The following is an 18,029-nucleotide window of genomic DNA, read 5'->3' on the forward strand; positions in this document are numbered from 1 at the left end:
GTGCATGCTGCACATGGTGCCCACGCCAGACAGGCCTTGCATGCTGGATCCAGCACACAGTACTGGTATAGTGGCCCAGTCTGGTTTGCAGACTGGCCCTGTGCTCCTATTTGGCCCACAGAACCAACTGAGTTTGACACCCTATCCTTACATGATTTTTCTATGCCTCTTTCTGATTTTCACTCTGTTCTTCATCATCCATTTCTCCCAAACTTTCTGGTGTCATGCTTCCTTTTTCTCTCATATTTTCGGCTTTGCATCTTCTAGCATTCTACCTCTATGTTTGTAACCATTTCTTGCTTCATGTTCACTCTCCCTTTGCCTTTTTAAAAATCCATTTTGTACAAAAACCCTTCTCTTGTTCTCATAAATAAAATATTGTCCTTTGTCCTGTATTTTATTTTTTGTGTGACTTATCTTACGTGATAGTTCAGCAAAGGGGCCTGTATACCTTTCAGGAATGCCATAGGCCATTGAAGGAGGAAAACTAGAGAAAAAACGAAAAGAAAATTTCTGGGAAAAATGCAAAGGATCTGGAAAACAATATCCATGAAAAGCACAAAAAAAGAAAGTCATAAAAAAGATGGAAGTCTAGAAGTATACCAGTGAAGCCACTCCACACTCACAGATAGGCTGGCAACTGAGGATTCAAGAGTGGGTAGTGAGGAACAAGCCCAGAGTAGCCTCACTGATATTCTTCCAGGATTAGAACCTTGCTGCCACTCTGTTATAGATGAACCCTAAAAGAGAAAGAAAGAATGAAGGAAGAAGGGAACAGAGGTTAAAAACTGCAACCAAAATAGGAAGAAAACAAAGAAAAATAAATAAAAGATGAGTTTGCTCCCATAGGGAATATAGAATCATTCCTATAATCTAAATATATTCGTATTAATAAATGTTTCTGTTGAAAGGAAAATAAATCTTATTGTTTACAAGCGTTAGGCATTATATTTTTGGCTGAATCTTAGCTGTATTATATATGAGTGAAACTCATTCCAGAAAAAGACAGTGATATTTTGAATCACTCAAATTATTACCAATAATTAAATTATGAAAAAATTAAATGTAAATTTAATTAATCTTTACTTAATATCTTTATACAAATGAATATGCTTCTGATAATTTCATTATTTTATGAGAGTGGATGCAATTATTTGGGGTCCTACAGAAAAAGAACAATTTAAAAGCTGTCACAAGAATGAATAAGATTTGATGCAATTTTTATAACAGGAAGCAAATACATTTAATATTTGGGTTTTCATTTTTTCCTTATCATGTAGGGCCTATTCAAACAAAAAATTCATGTTGTGGTGGGCTGATGAACTTCTTAGGATTACAGTAAGATATCTAACTAAAGAAGAAAAAATGTATAGAAAGTGTTTCATTTATAGGACATCTCTGATCCTTGTTGCGTTACTCTTGAATGACAGGAGATAATGGAATTATACTTACGAACTTGCCAAATATAAGAAAGGAATCTACTATTTTTTCAACAGTAAACAGAGAGACACTTACCTTCTTTTATTGAATCTTCCTTTGATTGACTTAATATTAATAGCCTGTTAGATTTTTCTAGTTCAAGAACCAGAAGGTTATTCTTCTCATTAATTTCTGACATTTTCTATAGAAAATTATTGATAAAGCTTCAAGTTAATGCTCAGTTAAAATCTTTTGCTCATTTTTTTTCATCTACATCCTAGGATGTTAAGTTAAATATTAAAAGAAAACTATCCAGTTACGATTTATAGAATAGTGCAGTACGCATCTCCCATGTCTATTCTATTGACATAACGCATTAGTTGTATAGATTGGGTTTCCAGTTTCCACCATAGATAATGAATAGTTTGGTCTCCAGGCTTCATAAGCATTACTTAAAATCACACTGGGTGTGTCTATATGTTCATGAATATGCTTTTGCTAGTGCATATTAAATTTAGTACCTCTAATGTGAGGTACTAACTAAATGTGCATTAGGCTTCCCTAATGCACTGTAGTGAAAGTGCATGCTTTTTTAATGATGCATAATATGCAGTAGCCTAATTTTACTGTGCATTAGCATACCAGCACAGTTTTTGTCATGACACTCTAATGCACAGTAAAAACAGGAGACTGCGCATTAAAGTGCATGTGTAGACACACCCACTACTGAGCATCACCTTGTGGTTGTCTCTCTCCATTGATGCAGAACTTCAGGAATCAAGTGATCAATCAATCAAATCCAAACAGGTCCAATGTCCTTCAGAAATGTTGGGACATTGGACCCATTTGGATTTTTTGGGCTTTTTTATATGTGCAAGTGCTGCAGCACTGGGTGCTTTGAAAAGTGCCTGGTGCTGCGGCGCTTGCACTTGTATAAGTGGTGAAATGTGCATCAGTGCAAAGAAAATGGCAGCAGTCTGCTTTTGAACTAAAACACCTTGGAGGTGCTTTCGTTCAAAAGCGCACTGCTGCCATTTTCTGCATGCTGACGCACATTTCACCACTTATACAACTGTACGTGGCACAGTGGCAGTGTACATAAGCTCACATGGGGAGAAGACTCGATTAATTGAGTCTGCTCTGAAGCAGCGGATCTCCAACGTATTGCAGGATAAAAAGGTACATATATAAATGCCCTTTGTTGCAGAATGAATATTCTCAGTCAACTTTATAAAGGGGTATGCTGACCTGCTGGTGTCAGAATTCCAAAAGTCTATGGGCCAGATCTAGCCCTTTCCATTAACTACTGCTGGAATTTGATAAGGGGGAAGGTATGTGAGTAGCATAAATATGCAGAGGAAACACTTTTAAACAGTTTTCATGGGAAGTCATTATATCCCCCAACTCCCTCCTCACTTAGGTTCTCCTCTGCATATTAACCACTTGTGGGAACTTCCCGAGTAGGCATATTTCCTCAAAGCCATGGACTATGCTTGCAGGGAGGAGGTGTCCCCATGTCTTGTTCCAATGGAACATGCTCTTTTGGTACTGAAGAGAGCTTTGGACAGACATACCAGTGAATATCAGGTTTCTTCTGATACTGGAGAAGATCCTGATGCTGGTGAGAAACTAACATACAAACCAAAATTGGTCACAGCACCAGAAGCCTCACTTTGTTGAGCAGATAGTCACAGTACCAATGATGGCTTGATATGGGTGAATTAGGCTCTATGGGTCAGATTTTTAGGTGCCTCTGTGTATTTATAGGTATCTAAATACAAAATTCTTGGGAATCTGAACTTACTTCCATGAACACTCGCATTGGACTAAGAGTTGTTCCTGATTTCACTGTTCCCTCTAAGCTGTGTAGCATGTGTGACCACGCAGGTGGGCCTGGCAGTTCGGCATGAGAGTGCCTGCATGGCTGTGCATACCATACAGCTTAGAGAAAACACTTCCTGACTTGTCTGGCTTTGAAGTTGAAGCAGAGGAAGCTACCAGGGGCAGACTTATAAGGGCACATTGCTTCTGCTGCTGCCTCCCTGTGGGTCTGAGGCACAAAGTTCTGACTACATGTCAGGGCATGTCTACATGAAACACTAACTATGCAGGAGTGCATCACAGCACAATGTTAATATGCTACTGCACAGTAATGTCACTAAAACAGTGTGCTCTGGTGCTACTTTGCAGTACTTCTGGTTACTGAGCATTTAATCTAATACTTGTATAATCAAGTACTAAATAAATGTGCAGTAACCAGATGTACTGCAAAGTAGCACCAGAGCACACTTCTTAGTGACATTACTGCATATTTAATTTAGTACTTGTATAATCAAGTACTAAATAAATGTTCAGTAAGCACTGCCCACTGAGTAATAATCTGCAGAACAAGGATTCATGAAGCTGAACAACAGAAATGATATCTGCCTGCAGAAATATACACAAGATGAACTCAGCACTTAAAACAATCCTTATCTGAATCTTTGGGACCTAAGGACTCATGATACAAAATTCCAAAGACCCTAGGCTAGACAAAAGTGCACAATGGCTCAAACAAATGTAACAGTTCCTAACTAATTACAACACAATTTAACAATGAATACCAGTACTAAGGAAGTATTGCATCATTGTCTACCCAAAGGGCAATGCATCCATTTTATAGTTTGGCTTCAAATATTCAGTGGTGAGTAAGATTACTTCTTTGGTTAACAATACACAACTTTCCAGTAGGTTCCCAACATTCTCTAGCATTAGAGAAACATCACACGAGCAGTAAGAATATGCAGATACCATTATAGCAGAAAAATAATCATTTGAAAACTAGTCCCTAGATTTAAAAAAAATGTGATTTCAACTGTATTTATTTTCCTCACATACCTTTTCTATCTGTGAGAAATCATCTAAAAGTTTGTCAGGATTCACCATTGTCTTCACGTGTGCTTCACTGGTCTGATTAATTTTTTCTAGAACATAACAGTCAGTATTTACTATATAAAAAGGAATACTGATTTAAGAATTTCTACTTGGTGAGCTAAATTATTTCCTTGTTCACACTGTCACAGAGATTTCATGCATGTGAATACAAATCAAATAATCTTGAACGTTAAAGTAAATTGCCATCAATCCTAGAAATAAACACATTCTAAGTAAAATGATTATTAATAAGCCAACAAGGACTGTAGTTATTTTTCTAGACATCTTATTTGTCCCATGGATCTGAGAACCACTTTTTTAAAAATAAAAAAATAATTATTACTAGTAGTGTTAATGATGTTCACATGTCCGAAAGGTTGGGAAAATACTCTCAAGATGAATGGCAAGTATCTCAATAATTTGACATTTCTGTAGAGCTATATGATGGTATTGAAGTCAGAGAGATTTTTCAGTGTGTAAGTTAATGCCAAATATAGCCAAATATTTTATAAGTTCACATTCTACTGCCATACCTACTACTCAGGCTTAAACTGATTTTTATATGTAAAGTTTTTGAACAATTATTTGAACTGAGGCCAGGAAGCCCTGTATTAATGCATAGATAATAGCTTTACAACAAAAGACAAGTACAATTTTTAAAAGCGCTGGCCTAACTTTGCTCCCATCCAAGACAACAGTATTATTACTTTAATCAGAGCACCAGGAAATGTCAAATTAATTCTGGACAGAGCTGCAACTTCAGCTTTTAGCTGTCTGCTGGTTTATATATTCACTTTTTAGATATGCTAAGAGGCAAAATAGCAAGATCATAGTTTGAAATGCATACTATAAAAAAAGCCTGAATAGATAAAAATACTGAAGATAAAATTAAACTGGAATGTAGATGCAAATGACTATTTTTGATTAACACATTAATTATGTCAGAGGTATAAACAAATGTTGCCAAGTGAGGCGGAAGAACTGCAGTAGGAAGTGCCCTGGCACAGCTAATCTGCTTCATTGTGTGCAACACATGCTGCCTCTTGTCTGGCATTAGGCAGGGGCCCAATGCTGAGGAACGATAGGTAATGTGTTTCCCCACTTATAGAAATGTGCCCTGGGGAATCTCCTGGGCACATCTCTGTAAGCAGGGGAAGTTGGAGCTCCCTACTAATAGAGATATGTCTAGGAGATTGAGTGGGGTGTCTCTCTGGAACCGGGGAAAGCTGAGTAGGTGCTCCTGCAGTTTGAGGGTCGTGATCCTGCATAGGAATTCCCTGGGCATGCAGGATCAGGCCCCTCAAGCCCTAGGAACACCTGCCCCAGGCCAGCTGGAGAAAGTGGACAATTTTGGGCTGACCATGCTCTCCCATCATAAAGGTAAAAGACATCTGATGCAATAAAGTAACAGAAATTGATACCACCTACTTTGTGGCCACAAATTTTGGGCATTTGTGGTGCAATAAGGGGTATTGACATCTGTTTGCTTGGCCTTTGGGCCATCATAAAAATATTTAGGTGGCACAAAGGTGATGCCTGTTACCTAAATCAACAGATACTCTTAGCGATCTAAACTAAATCTGTATATATTTAGCTACTATTAGTACAAATACAATATCAGGAAATTAACTTTCTGCGATTAATACATAACTGTTTTTTGGATTCATTCATTGTTCATGCAAAATAATTAAATGGCTAATGCATGTATTTATTTATCAGATTTATATGCTGCCCTTCCAGACAAGGGCTCAGGGTGGCTTAGAGAAGAGAGTAAAATAATTCATAAAACATATGAACAAGAGAACAGGACAGGAGAAACAAAATAGCTTAATAAAATATTTTAAAAAATTATATAGTAATCTCTCCCTTAAACAATATCCCATCTTAGCTTTGTCTGCTAAGCACCTGCCCAAATAGGAAGAACTTACAACACTTCTGGAAGATGCCCAGGCTCAGTCTCTGGCAGTCTAAGAATGTATACAGGAAATATAGCTTAGCTTTACTGAACAAACATTACTTCTTAATAAATTCATTAATTAAGAATTTCAATAATCTGTGGTTTCTCATAATTATGAACATTACATTGTGATTTGAAAAATTAGCAAAACATCTGACCTATTCCATAATCTGATTCTTAATTTATCTGTACAGGATTAGACCTTCCTGCCTAGGTAGTTTTATAAATATCTATGTCCCGCCAAAGTATACTTGTTGATGAGGCACTTATGAATGCCAAACTCTGTACTCTATATACATGTAGAGTACTCTGTACTCTAATATGCATTTTTATTTGTTTATCTTAATTCCTCTTCACTATGGTCATGCATCTCTTTCTTTTCTCTTGCTACTTCTTTTATTTTCCATTTATGTTTTACACTCCAAATTCTGAGTGGGTAGGAAGGCAGGGAACTGACGACCCATATTCTTGTTATATATGCCTACTTTATGCTACTATTTGTCCAACTTTGCAAGATGCTGAATGCCTTTAGGTAAGTACTGAATGCCTTTATATTTTGTTGAAAGAGAAGAGGTGCTCAGTTCTTTGCCATACCAGGTCAAGAGTGCCATAGACTTCTGTTGAACTGAAATACTGAGAGTTAAAAGAAAGAAATATTTTTCCGAAGATGTTTTATTATTATGATTATATTGCTTTTTTCCAAATAAATCAAAAAAGAAAGCTTGCATATTGGCATATGAGTCTCTTTTTGTTATATATACTCCTTTTTCTAATGACATTTGCAGTAAACCTTCTATTCATATTTTGAACCCTGGATATTCTTATCTTTTTCACTACAAGAAGAAACTGTGCCATTTGAATGTAGATATTCTGACTATAATCACAATTAAATTAAATAGTTTCTTTTACTCTGTTCTGGCAAACAATTCAGTCTCATCCCATTAAGGCAGTAAAAGTACATTATGAGATTAAAAAGAAAACCATCAGTCTTTTTTTCCCCACATAACTCTTTTCATTTTGGTCCTGCCTACCAACCTAAAACCAGAGAATAGGGTATATCAGAGGAATAGTATTTCTTATATTGTATTGTAACAGCTTTACTGTTTTTTTTTTCTGTTTCTCCTTTTGATTAGGCGGGCACTGGCATTTGCTCTTATCTTGCTTTAATTATTTATTCATAGGTAATTGTGAGAGTACAAAAGAAAGGAAGGATATTGTGTGTGGATATAAAAGGTTAGTATCTTATTCAACATTGCATAAAGACACAAAGAAAAAAGTCAATTTACAAAATTAAATTCTACTATATTTTAAACTATAAAATGTCACATTTGTGCTAAGTTAAAAATAATGTGTAGCAATAATCTTGAGAATATTTTAAAAGAAGCAAATATTAGTTCCAGTGTTTCTCCTCCCTACTCCTAATTTGTGAAATCAGCATATGGTTAACAGGGCAGGGATCACTGAGGTGCGGCAGCTATCAACAACAACTGAAGAATATTGCAATGAGACACATAACCCTCTTTATCTCCTGCAAGCCACATGATGACATGCAGCACGCTCTGCAGTGTGTCAACGTGGCGGGCCATCCAAATCTGAAGATTTAGATGCAGTCTGCTCATGGAAGTTTTGACTGCAGTGCCTTGCAGGCGCTATGGTGCCCACTCACTCTATCCGGAGTTGCCCACAATGGAGCATACAGGCCCCAGCTCCACACTGAGGCACATTGCTTCCGCCTGCTCAGTGCTATTGGTTGCCTTGGGGTCTGCTGTAAGCATCAGCACAGGAGTACATGAGCTGTGGGCAGGGCATAACGAGGGCCGGGCAGACTGCTGCCATGGTGCAGACACAGCAACGTGACCTGGCCTCAGAAAGTGGGTTAGATCCTCCCTTGTGCTGAAACTTAGGGATGCTCGTGTGGGACTGCCCCGTGCTATCAAAAACACCCATTGCCATTAATAGAGTCAAAATTGTGCCCCAGTGAGACATGGTGCCTTCATCCCCAGGCTGCATCTCCTGCTCTGGCAGGGCCAGAGGCTCAAGGTTTGGTCTTTCCTTGGCAGGGTGGGTAGGCACTGGGGACACTGCTTGGCTCTGCATCGCCTGTCTGCGACTGTGGGGCATGGGGAGCCTGTGCCCAGGAAGAAATAATGCCCTTGTTCACCTCACTCCCTCCCCTCCCCTCCCCTCAGACTTCCCCCTTCTCTCCTCAGGAGGAGTCACCATGATGCTTCTCCCAAAAGGCGGGAAAACAGCCCAGCCAGCAGACTGTACCACCAGTGGTGTGGAGGGGGAGTACGGAATAGCCTTCCCCTCCGCCGCCCGTGCAACCTGCCTCTGGACTGTGCCACGGGGGCTGCGGGGCTGCCGCTGCGGCGGCACACGGGCTCCTCCGCCCCTTGAGGCAGGAAGGCAGAGCTCCCATGGAGGAGCTGAAGGGTGGCGAGGCCAGAAGTAGATGCCCCGCTCTGGGAGCATGGCTGCAATAATATTCATAAAACATATGAACAAGAAAACAGGACAGGAGAAACAAAATAACTTAGCTTAATAAAATATTTTTGAAAATTATATAGTAAACTCTCCCTTTTGCTGTAATGCCATAGCTATTACAGAAAGAAAGTGGCTGCAGAGCTGCTGATGCTTGTGTGGCAACTTCATATATAAATGAAGCCATCAGGCAACATGGATGCGATGGGGGGTGGGTGCAACGCCCTGGGAAACAAGTAGGGCACAGAGTGAATTCAGGACATTTGTGGCTGATGTGCTCCAGACTGATGTGCTCTTTGGGAAGCAAAGTGGGGGCAGGGAAAATTGATTCAGTGCTGAGAGGACAGAATCATTGCAGGTGCCAAGGAGTGCATACACTGCCACCTCATCCATCTCTGGTAGTTGTAGGAGTCGGGGAAGAACGAATGGCAGCGCTCCCACTGACCTCTTTCACACAGCAAGAAGGTTATGATTATGACTTAGAGGCAAAGATAAAACATTACCAATTTTAAGTTGACTGGGGACATGGGGGAGAGGAAAAGTGATAGAAGTTCAAAGCAATTTTAAATAGCAATTGCTTTCTTAATAGTGAGGCAAAGGTAATGCTGTCTTTTATGTTAACATTTTAAGTTAAGACCATTGAGTACAACCCTGTCATTCAAGCTTTGCATTTAGAACATGATGTAAAATTTCCACATTCCTTGTTTTCTAGCAAACAAATTTTACAGGAAAAAAAGAGGGTTGCCATAGATTAAGTATTTTGGCTTTGGGTCATATTCTTTTAGATGGATGTGAGCACAGTCTGGTGTGTTCATAGGCAACTAAAGCTAATGGATTGTTTTTCTATGACTTTCTCGGACATCTTTTTCTCTGAAAACAAAGTAGTCTATACTGCATGGATTGGGGGCATCTGGTCTGTGTGAATATAGGAACTAAACTTGACAAGGTTCTGAATGCCTCTGAAAAATCAAAAGTTTCAGCTTCCTGGTGCCTAGGAGGAGTTACCTCTCAGGATCAAGTCCTTACCCTACTGATAAAAAACATGGGTTGAATTTTGTTCTTATTCTCTGTTAAAAATATAAAGCTATTTCCAAGACTCTATGACTCTTTGTCAATTACGCTATTCATTTATATGGAACATATTGAATTATGCCACCTGTTGACTGCATGGAACTGAATTGATAACTGATCTCATAACTGAGAAAGTTAAACAAGGAGACATCAAAACATATTTTTTGTCTAAAATAAGGTCCCAAACATTGTCTCCTAGTCTTTATTTGTATATAAGGTCTCTGTACCAGCACCCACAGCAACAAAACCTTGCAGTTTCACGTGATCCAAATACTTCTCTTGTAGAGTCAGAAAAAGATAGGCATTTTATTTTATGTTTTTTACAGATGCACGCGCTATAATATTTTATTCTATCAACAAATAAATTGCCTTGGTCTAGCCCTTTGTCTAAGGGTTCTGTTTGCAACAAGATCCCAGATAAATCTGGTATAAAAAAATGCAGTTGATGTTATGATGCTACACCTTTCTTTAGTTCCTATTTTATAGGTTCTGGCATGCTGAACAGGATTTCAGTCTGCACATCTTAATTAGGAAGTGTGTTTAACTGGAAAGGCTTCAGGCAATGTAATGGCACTTAAGTTTTCAGAGTGACATATTCAGAATGTTTTTTTCTGTCTGTTCCCTTGACAACATCCTTCAGTCTTTCTATAAAATTTATAAATAATTCACCACTGTCTACTGTAGGTAGTCTGTTCTCTTTATGGAACTTGTATTACAGCCTATTAAGGATTTGAGAAAGGTCTACAAACACAGCATCTGTTATCATCCCTATCAGTGGCATATAACATAGTCAGGCACCAAAACCTGCTTGCCAAAGTCTCCAATATGACTCATGAGTACCACCTAATGCAGCTTATCTGATTGTTTTGGAGAATAGACATTTTTATGTAGAACTGTGCAAGAACAGAGCCACTGAAGATGACAACAAAACAGCCTCTCACAGGGTAGTATACCAGCATGGATCCTTTTTAACATATATACCAATGACCAACTCATAGCTCATCTTGTGCTGCTGCTAGTTGTGCCCAGAGAACGCCCATGCCATGTGTGCTCTGGAGCATGGCAGGTTATCTCGGGTGGGGTAGGGGAGGCTGGGGCCAGTGACTGTGCTGGCCCCAGTAGTCTCACCTGAGGTCTGAGAGCCAGGGAAGCTGCAGCCACGTTGCTCCTGTAACTGGGAACTTGGCCAGCAGCTGGAGCATGACTCTGGCTGGCCAGGCACTGGTTTTGAGCAGTGCATGCTGCCTCCACGTGCGTCACCCCACTTTTTTTCTGCATGGGTTTTTTTGACCTCTGGATCTCCCAGGGTCAACCCCAACCTCCCCTGTGCTGCAGTGTAGCAGCATGGGAAACCCAACCAAGATGCATGTCACAGCTTTTCACCTGCACCATAGAGAAGCCAAGCAGAAATGAAACATAACTCGGGAAAGAATCCCACTGACTAATCACCTGAACCCTGTGTACTTTGGGGATACACTGGACAGAACACTTACCTTCAAAGCACAAGTAGAAAAGATGAAAGGGAAAGTCAGTGCCTGTGATAATGTACTTCAAAAGTTGGTCACCTCAAAGTAGGGAGTGAACCCGGGCAGCTATATTATGAACCACTGCTATTGTGTTACTTGTGTTACTCCACTGCAGAGTATGCATGTCCAGTATGGGAACATGCCAAGAAACTAGGCCCAGTTCTAAATGAGAGCTGTTGTGAAATAACAGGATGTCTAACACTAACACTAAAAGACAGCTTAGCTTTACTGGCTGCCATTGCACCACCTGATATCAGAAGAAAGGTGGTGAGCCAAAAAGAAAGATGATGGCATATGGAAGACCCCAGGCATCCACTCTACAGTCATACAGAAATAACTAAATGGCTTAAAGTGTGAGTTTTGTGACCAGTGTTACACTGTTGGACATGATGGCTGACAGGGGGCAACTGAGGTTATGAAAAGAAAGATTATGTGCAATCAGGTGCTCTGAAATGGACCTGGAACCCCAGGAGGACCTTCCTAGAAGGGCTGATCTAGACTGGCCAACATGGTGATGCCTGAACTACCGGCACATGCATGTTGGAACATCAATAACAAACATGAGCAATGGGGCTAATCCAGGGGTGGGCAATTATTTTGGGTGGAGGGCCACTTACCCAGTTTTGGCAAGCTGTCAGCTGCATAGGTAGCTCCACCCCTTGAGAGGTGACCCGCCCCCTGGTCACCATCTTGGAACCAATGTTTTGGGACCAATGTCTCAGGCCCAGCCCCAGTGAGGCCCAGAGTGGGGTGCAGGCTGGCAGGGTCTGTGTAGCTGGGTTGGGCTACACCAGCAGGGAGAAGGGGGAGCTGGCCCAGCTCCACAGAGCCTCTACCGGCTGGGACCCAGTACTCCTGCCTCCCTGCTATGGGCCCTGCCAGCGCTGGCCCCGGGCCATTGGTGTGGGCTGCATGCTCCTGCTGGCTCCTGCGCCTGCTTACTCCCAGTGCCCCCCTCAGCCCTGGGGTATAGGTGGGGGGCAGTGTGCAGCCCCAACCCTGTGCTCACCAGCAGGGAACAAGCTGGTGCTGAGTGCAGGGGAAAAGTGGCCCCCTCCCCTGCCCCGTGGCTGGCACTCCTTGCTGCAGGTGCTTGCAGCCAGCACGGAGCTGTCCTGAGCAGGCACAGGCAGCTCCACACAGGCTGTGAACAGCTGCAGTGCTGGGTGCTGGCCACAGGGCGAGGGAGGGGCCACTTTTTCCCACACTTAGCAGCTGCTTGGCCCAGAGGAAAGCGGCCCCCCTGCTTGCCGCGCCAGGCAGCGTTTGCTACTCGCCTGGAGCTTGCACCATGGTAGGCTGCAGTGCGGCTGTCATTGCTGCCTCTGTGCTGCCAGTGTGTGAGCTCTGGATGGGTAGCAGCAGCAAACACTGCCCGGCACGGCAAGTGTCGGGGGGGGGGGGGGGGCCCACAGCTGCTCCTGCTGTAGCACAGCCCTGACAGGTGAGCCCAGAGCCGACGTGGGGCCCAGGCTGGCAGCGGGTTACAAGATAGTGCTCAGTGCGGGGAAAAGCAGCCCCTCCCCTGCCCCATGGCTGGTGCCCCATGCTGCAGCACCTCGCAGCCCGCATGGGGCTGCCAATGCCTACTCGGGACAGCCCCGCGCAGGCTACGAGTGGCTGCAGCAGAGAGCATGGGCCACGGGGTGGTGGAGGGGCCGCTTTTCCCCTGCGCTGAGTACTAGCTCGTTCCCTGTCCACGGTCCTCCCTGACCTTCTCTCCCCGACTCTTACCTGAGTTTCCCGTGTCCGTGGAACCACAAGGAGCCACATGCTCCCAGGCCAGAAGCCCCTGCTGGGGCTTCCAGCTGGGGGTGGGGGGCAGGGGGCTGGGTGGGCCCCACTGTTGCAGGAGCCTGCCAGGGCTTCCCTTGGGTCCTACTGCCCTTGGCTCCTATCATCTTTGACAGGAATCAAGGACAGATAGATACGTATTAATTTTCTAAATTTTTTTAGGGCTCCTGCAGGCCAGATAGAATAGCCTAGAGGGCTGGATGTGGCCTGTGGACCATATTTTGCCCACCCCTGGGCTACTCTCATGGCACGAATATATGCAAGTGTGGTGAAGTGCAGACTGCAGAGTATCTGCTTGTTTGCTGAGTGATACCTGTATGAAGGAGAACCTCACTGCAGCAGTGGAAATAGCCATCACTTGCATGATTCTGGAAAAAAACATCTAGTTTATTGACAAGAACATGAGATGGAGGAGCATTTTTTACAGCTGTCCCTATGCTAGTGCAGATATCATCTCCTCCCAGTTCAATGGGCCTGTCTAGCAAAATGTCAGACTTGTAGCAGTTTTCTAATCAGTAATAATACTGTTGAAACGGTGTTTTCTGTTCCCTAATTTAAGTGATCTACTGTTCTGCTCTATTTAGGCACTTATATCAAAGCCATTGCTGTAGTTGGGCATTTTCTGCTCAAGTCAATGCGACCCACACTGACTATCCTTTCCTCTCAGTTTGTGAACTGCCATGTGTGATACTTTTGGTTTTCTTTGCATGTGTTAATAAATATTGGGCAGCTTGTACTGTTTTCCCCTTTTGACCAAGGTCAGTCAACATGATGTACTCCTGCTTTACTAGTGCAATAGCACTAGTAGCAGCAAGCAGAGACTATTTTAAGAACTGGTGAGAAACTTGTCTCCTATTTCAGTAATAGCAAATAGGAACCCAAATTCAGATTCAAACATTTTCCTGTTTTCTAGTTGAGTGAATAAAAGAGTACACACACACACACACACACACACGTGGATCCAAAGGGGGTACAGAGGAACCCCCCTCTTTTTTTGGAGGAACTGCACCATGAGACACTCCAGGGAATTTAATCCCCTAAAGGATGTGACAATCCCCTCTCCCCTTCTCTTCCCCACCCTCTCCCACTTGCCACTGTTGCTTTCCCTACTGTCCAGAGGGTGGGGGAAGCAACACAGCTATTCCTGCCCCAGCTGGACTGCATGCCTGAATCTGCTACTCTCCTGCTCTGCTGTTGAAGCTGTCCCCACCCTCATCCCTAAATAGGCCCAGCCCTACAGCATAGCCCAGCTGGGGTAGATAAGAACAGCTCTGGTACTTCTGCTCCCAGAACAGCAGAGAAAGCTGGTGAGAGGAGAGGAGGGAAATTTCCACCTGCTTTAGGGACTTATAGTCTCTGGAGGCTCTCAAGGATGGTCTGCCTATATCAGTGGAAGTGGAGGAGACTGGGAGATAATGGGGGTACAACCAACCCTGCAGTACAGGTTGTTACTTGTGCACCCCCCTTTGGGCAATCCTCAATCCACCTTGTACACACACACTTTCAGTTTAAGCATTTTTAACTTTCTAAGAACTCCAAAACAGTTGAACAAAAGCCTCCAGACTTGCCTTTGACAGAATGTGCCATGTTAAGCCCAACACAAGGTAACTGCAAGAGAGCAGTAACTGAACATTTCCTATTCATTTTTCCTTGATGTAATGCATCAGGTCATAGGTAGTCTTGTCTAGTGGTTAGGCCACTGAGGGAAGACAGGAGTCTGGGGTATGGTCTAGAACAGTCTGCATCAGGGCTTGGGATCCAAGTTAACAGAGCCTTGGACAGACTCCAAGACACAGGCTAGGTCAAGGTTCCAGATCCAGAGGGAAATCCAGAGGCAGAGGCCCAAATCCAAGCAGGGTCAGGGTCTCAGATGCTAAGTTGCCAGATCTAAAGGAAAACCTACAAGCCAGAATCCAAAAGCAGAGCCAAAAAGGTAAAGAACCAGGAAGCCAGAGAGCATAAGCACAAAGCAGACCTTAGTCAGAACTGCTAGTTGACTGCTGTTCATTACCACAGGTAGGATAAATGGGGAACCTGCTCTCCCAGCAGCCAAACAAAAGGCCCAGACAGTGGCCAGCTGGAGTAATTTACTTAGGGCTGCAGTCAAAGCCTCAGGAAGGCGTGGCCCACTAGGCATTTAACTCAGATCTGACGACCTGTCACAGCTCCTGACACTTGGGAACAGGGAACCTTGGTGACTAGTTTCCCAAACCACTGGCTTTTCCATAGGGCCAGTATGCCTTTGCTTTGCTCTTCTCCCAGATGTGTTGTGTCCAAAATGTCTATATTGGCAGAAACAGATGGGAATCCATTGCATGAATGGCTCTTCAAAAAGCAGTAACTGCCGAATGACTTTTTAAAGGGAAATAACATGTTGCTAGGGGCCACTGTTTTAGGCACCACAGCATTCATTTGCGTTTGGTTCAAATTTACATCAAAATCAAGAGGCCTAGAAACCATTAGATGTTCAAAAATGATAGAATAAGTTTAGCTTTTCAAAAGTGCTGAACACCTTCCAGTTCTCACTGACCTTGCTGTAATTGGTTAGGTTAGGTTAGGTTAGTTAGGTTGGGTTACATACAAAAAACTGCATCTGCACCTGCACAACATGTTTGAGAGGATCTATTATGATTTCTAGAAGTTTAATGAAACTTGCCTTCCTTTACTACACCACTCATGGGCTGCATCTTTTCTCCCTGTTGAAAGAATTTTCATGATGGCTAAATGTCTCCTTGAAACCTGAGCCCACTCCCTGAAGCCTGCTTAAAATAGATCCTTAAACATAGAAGTACAAATAATTCCAACCCTCCTTGATGCTATTATTTGCTGGTGTGAGCCAGAGTGCTACAATCAATGTGAAATATCATAGCTGTGGCTGCTCTTATCAGACTTTCTCAGAGAATATCCAGTGTTTATATAAAGATAAAACCAAGCAAGTTCTACAACTGGGGAGGACATTAGATTTTAAAGCATAGTGAATTATTAAGGATTGTGTGGGCTGGCTTTTGTTTAAATTCTTTACTGGTGGGCTTCTTCTATGGATTGCATTTATGAGAAGATAATGAGCAGAGATTTAGAGCTGATCATCTTAAACAAAAATGTTGCATAGCCCTGTGGTATGTATGCCTAGGTGTAAAGTTACATGTTTCATACATAAACACAGCAGGAATCTCTTCGAAGCCAACTGCTGTCTGCAGAACTAGAAGAGGAAAACTAGGTGAATAAAATGACAGAATTTGAAATTCAGTGCAAAATAGCAGATTCACTAGGAGGAACACTAAGAAGCTGTGGATTACACTTTGTCAGTAATTAGTGATCCAAAATAAATATACTTTTGTTTTAGCATTTAAAATATTACTGTTAAAGTTTTAAATAAATATGAAAATTTATTAGCACAAACATTCAAAATATTACAGTTGTGCTATAGTTCACTGAAGAAAATGATCCAATAGAAACACCCAGACTCCTCAAGGTCTTTCCTGTTATGCAAACCTTGAGGGAGACAGCAGACCACAGGTTTGTTGCTGAAATGAAAGTCAACGTCTTGGAAACCTTACAGCAATACATCATTTCAGATGGGGCCCTTATTAAAAAAATAAAAACCTGAGTGTGATAAGAAAAGGTAATGGACAGAATTACTCAGATATAGGAGATAGAAAACAATAGGGAATAGCATGCATATCCTGAAGGTTGAAGATTAATTAATTTTTTTTTAAGTCTATAGCCTGTAGGCTGAAAAGGCTTCCTACCACTTGGCTAGGAACCAAAATCTAAGCCTGACAGGGAAAGAAAGCATTAAAAATATACTTTCTGTTAATTTATATAAGACCTCTAGTGTGCTATGTTCTTACAGATGGAAAGGCAGATTTTTGCACCAAAATCATTGGTAATTACTAAGGTGCCTCAAAGAAATAATTCTAAAAAAAAGCCATGGCCAGGAGCAGTGTGCCTAGTGCAAGGACAGCATGTGGCAGTGCTCTCAAGTCCCTATGCCTGACAGTGATGACCAGTGCCCCGTGCTCCTGCTGAACGCTGTGTGGACCCTGCTGGCCTACCGTGCCAACCGCCACCTGGTCCACGGACGTCTCAGCTCTCCTGGCTCCCCCATGTGTAGTGACTGCCTGCCTGCTCGCTGTGGGCCTGCTGCCTCCACCCCATCCGCCTGGCCAGACCCGGGTAGGAAGGCTGATGATGGGCTCCAGCATGCCACCGCTGGGGCTGCTGTCACCCTCCTGGGCCTCCAGCTCCACCACATCTGAGCTTGCTGGGCCAGCCAGGACTGGTGGCAGCACGTTGTCCAGCACACCTGAGATGAACAGAGGTTGGAGGCCTTCCGTATGACCTGGGCCACCTTCTGGGACCCCCTGGAGCAGCTCCAGCCCCAACTAGAGGGGCAGCACACCGACATGTGGCTGCCTTTCCCCACAGACACCCGGCTGGTCCTTATCCTGCTCAAGCTGGCCATGCCCGCCAGCCTGCAATATGTTAGCCACCTGTCTGGCATGGGCAAAGCTACTGCAAGGGAGGCCGTCCTGGAGGCAGGTGGCACCATGCTCTGTGTGCACAACTCCTTGGTGGTGGTGGTGGCGGGGTTCTGTGCCCTGGGTTTCCTCCAGTGCATTGGGGCCCCCAATGGGACCCACATCTCCGCCACCTGCCCACCCCACAGAGACTGCCCCTACTACAGCTGCAGAAGCCATGATCCAGGTGATCGCTCCATGGTGATCCAGGCTGTTTTGGACCCGGGGTAGGGGGCTGTGGGGTATAGACAGCATGGTTGCAGCCTGGGTCCTAAGGTGTGATTATGTTTGTCAGTTGCTACGTAAAGGGCATGGACTTAATGGGCACTCCCTGAAAGATGATTG

The 18,029-nt window shown here is 43.1% G+C and overlaps 1 protein-coding gene across 1 annotated transcript in view; it reads right to left on the minus strand.

The window, feature by feature from the left end:
* The window catches only part of CCDC152 (coiled-coil domain containing 152), a 34,514-nt gene extending 26,963 nt beyond the window's left edge, over positions 1–7,551 (minus strand). The window contains exons 1-3 of the mRNA XM_059725200.1: positions 6,261–7,551; positions 4,297–4,382; positions 1,516–1,621 (exon numbers count right to left, since the gene is read on the minus strand). Of these exons, the coding sequence (XP_059581183.1) occupies positions 1,516–1,621; positions 4,297–4,344 (154 nt within the window). The 5' untranslated portion in view covers positions 4,345–4,382; positions 6,261–7,551. The remainder of the gene's footprint in view (positions 1–1,515; positions 1,622–4,296; positions 4,383–6,260) is intronic.
* Between the last annotated feature and the right edge of the window lie 10,478 nt (positions 7,552–18,029).

The sequence above is a fragment of the Alligator mississippiensis genome, chromosome 3 (genome assembly GCF_030867095.1).
Source record: "Alligator mississippiensis isolate rAllMis1 chromosome 3, rAllMis1, whole genome shotgun sequence".
In the NCBI taxonomy this organism is placed as follows: Eukaryota; Metazoa; Chordata; order Crocodylia; family Alligatoridae; genus Alligator; species Alligator mississippiensis.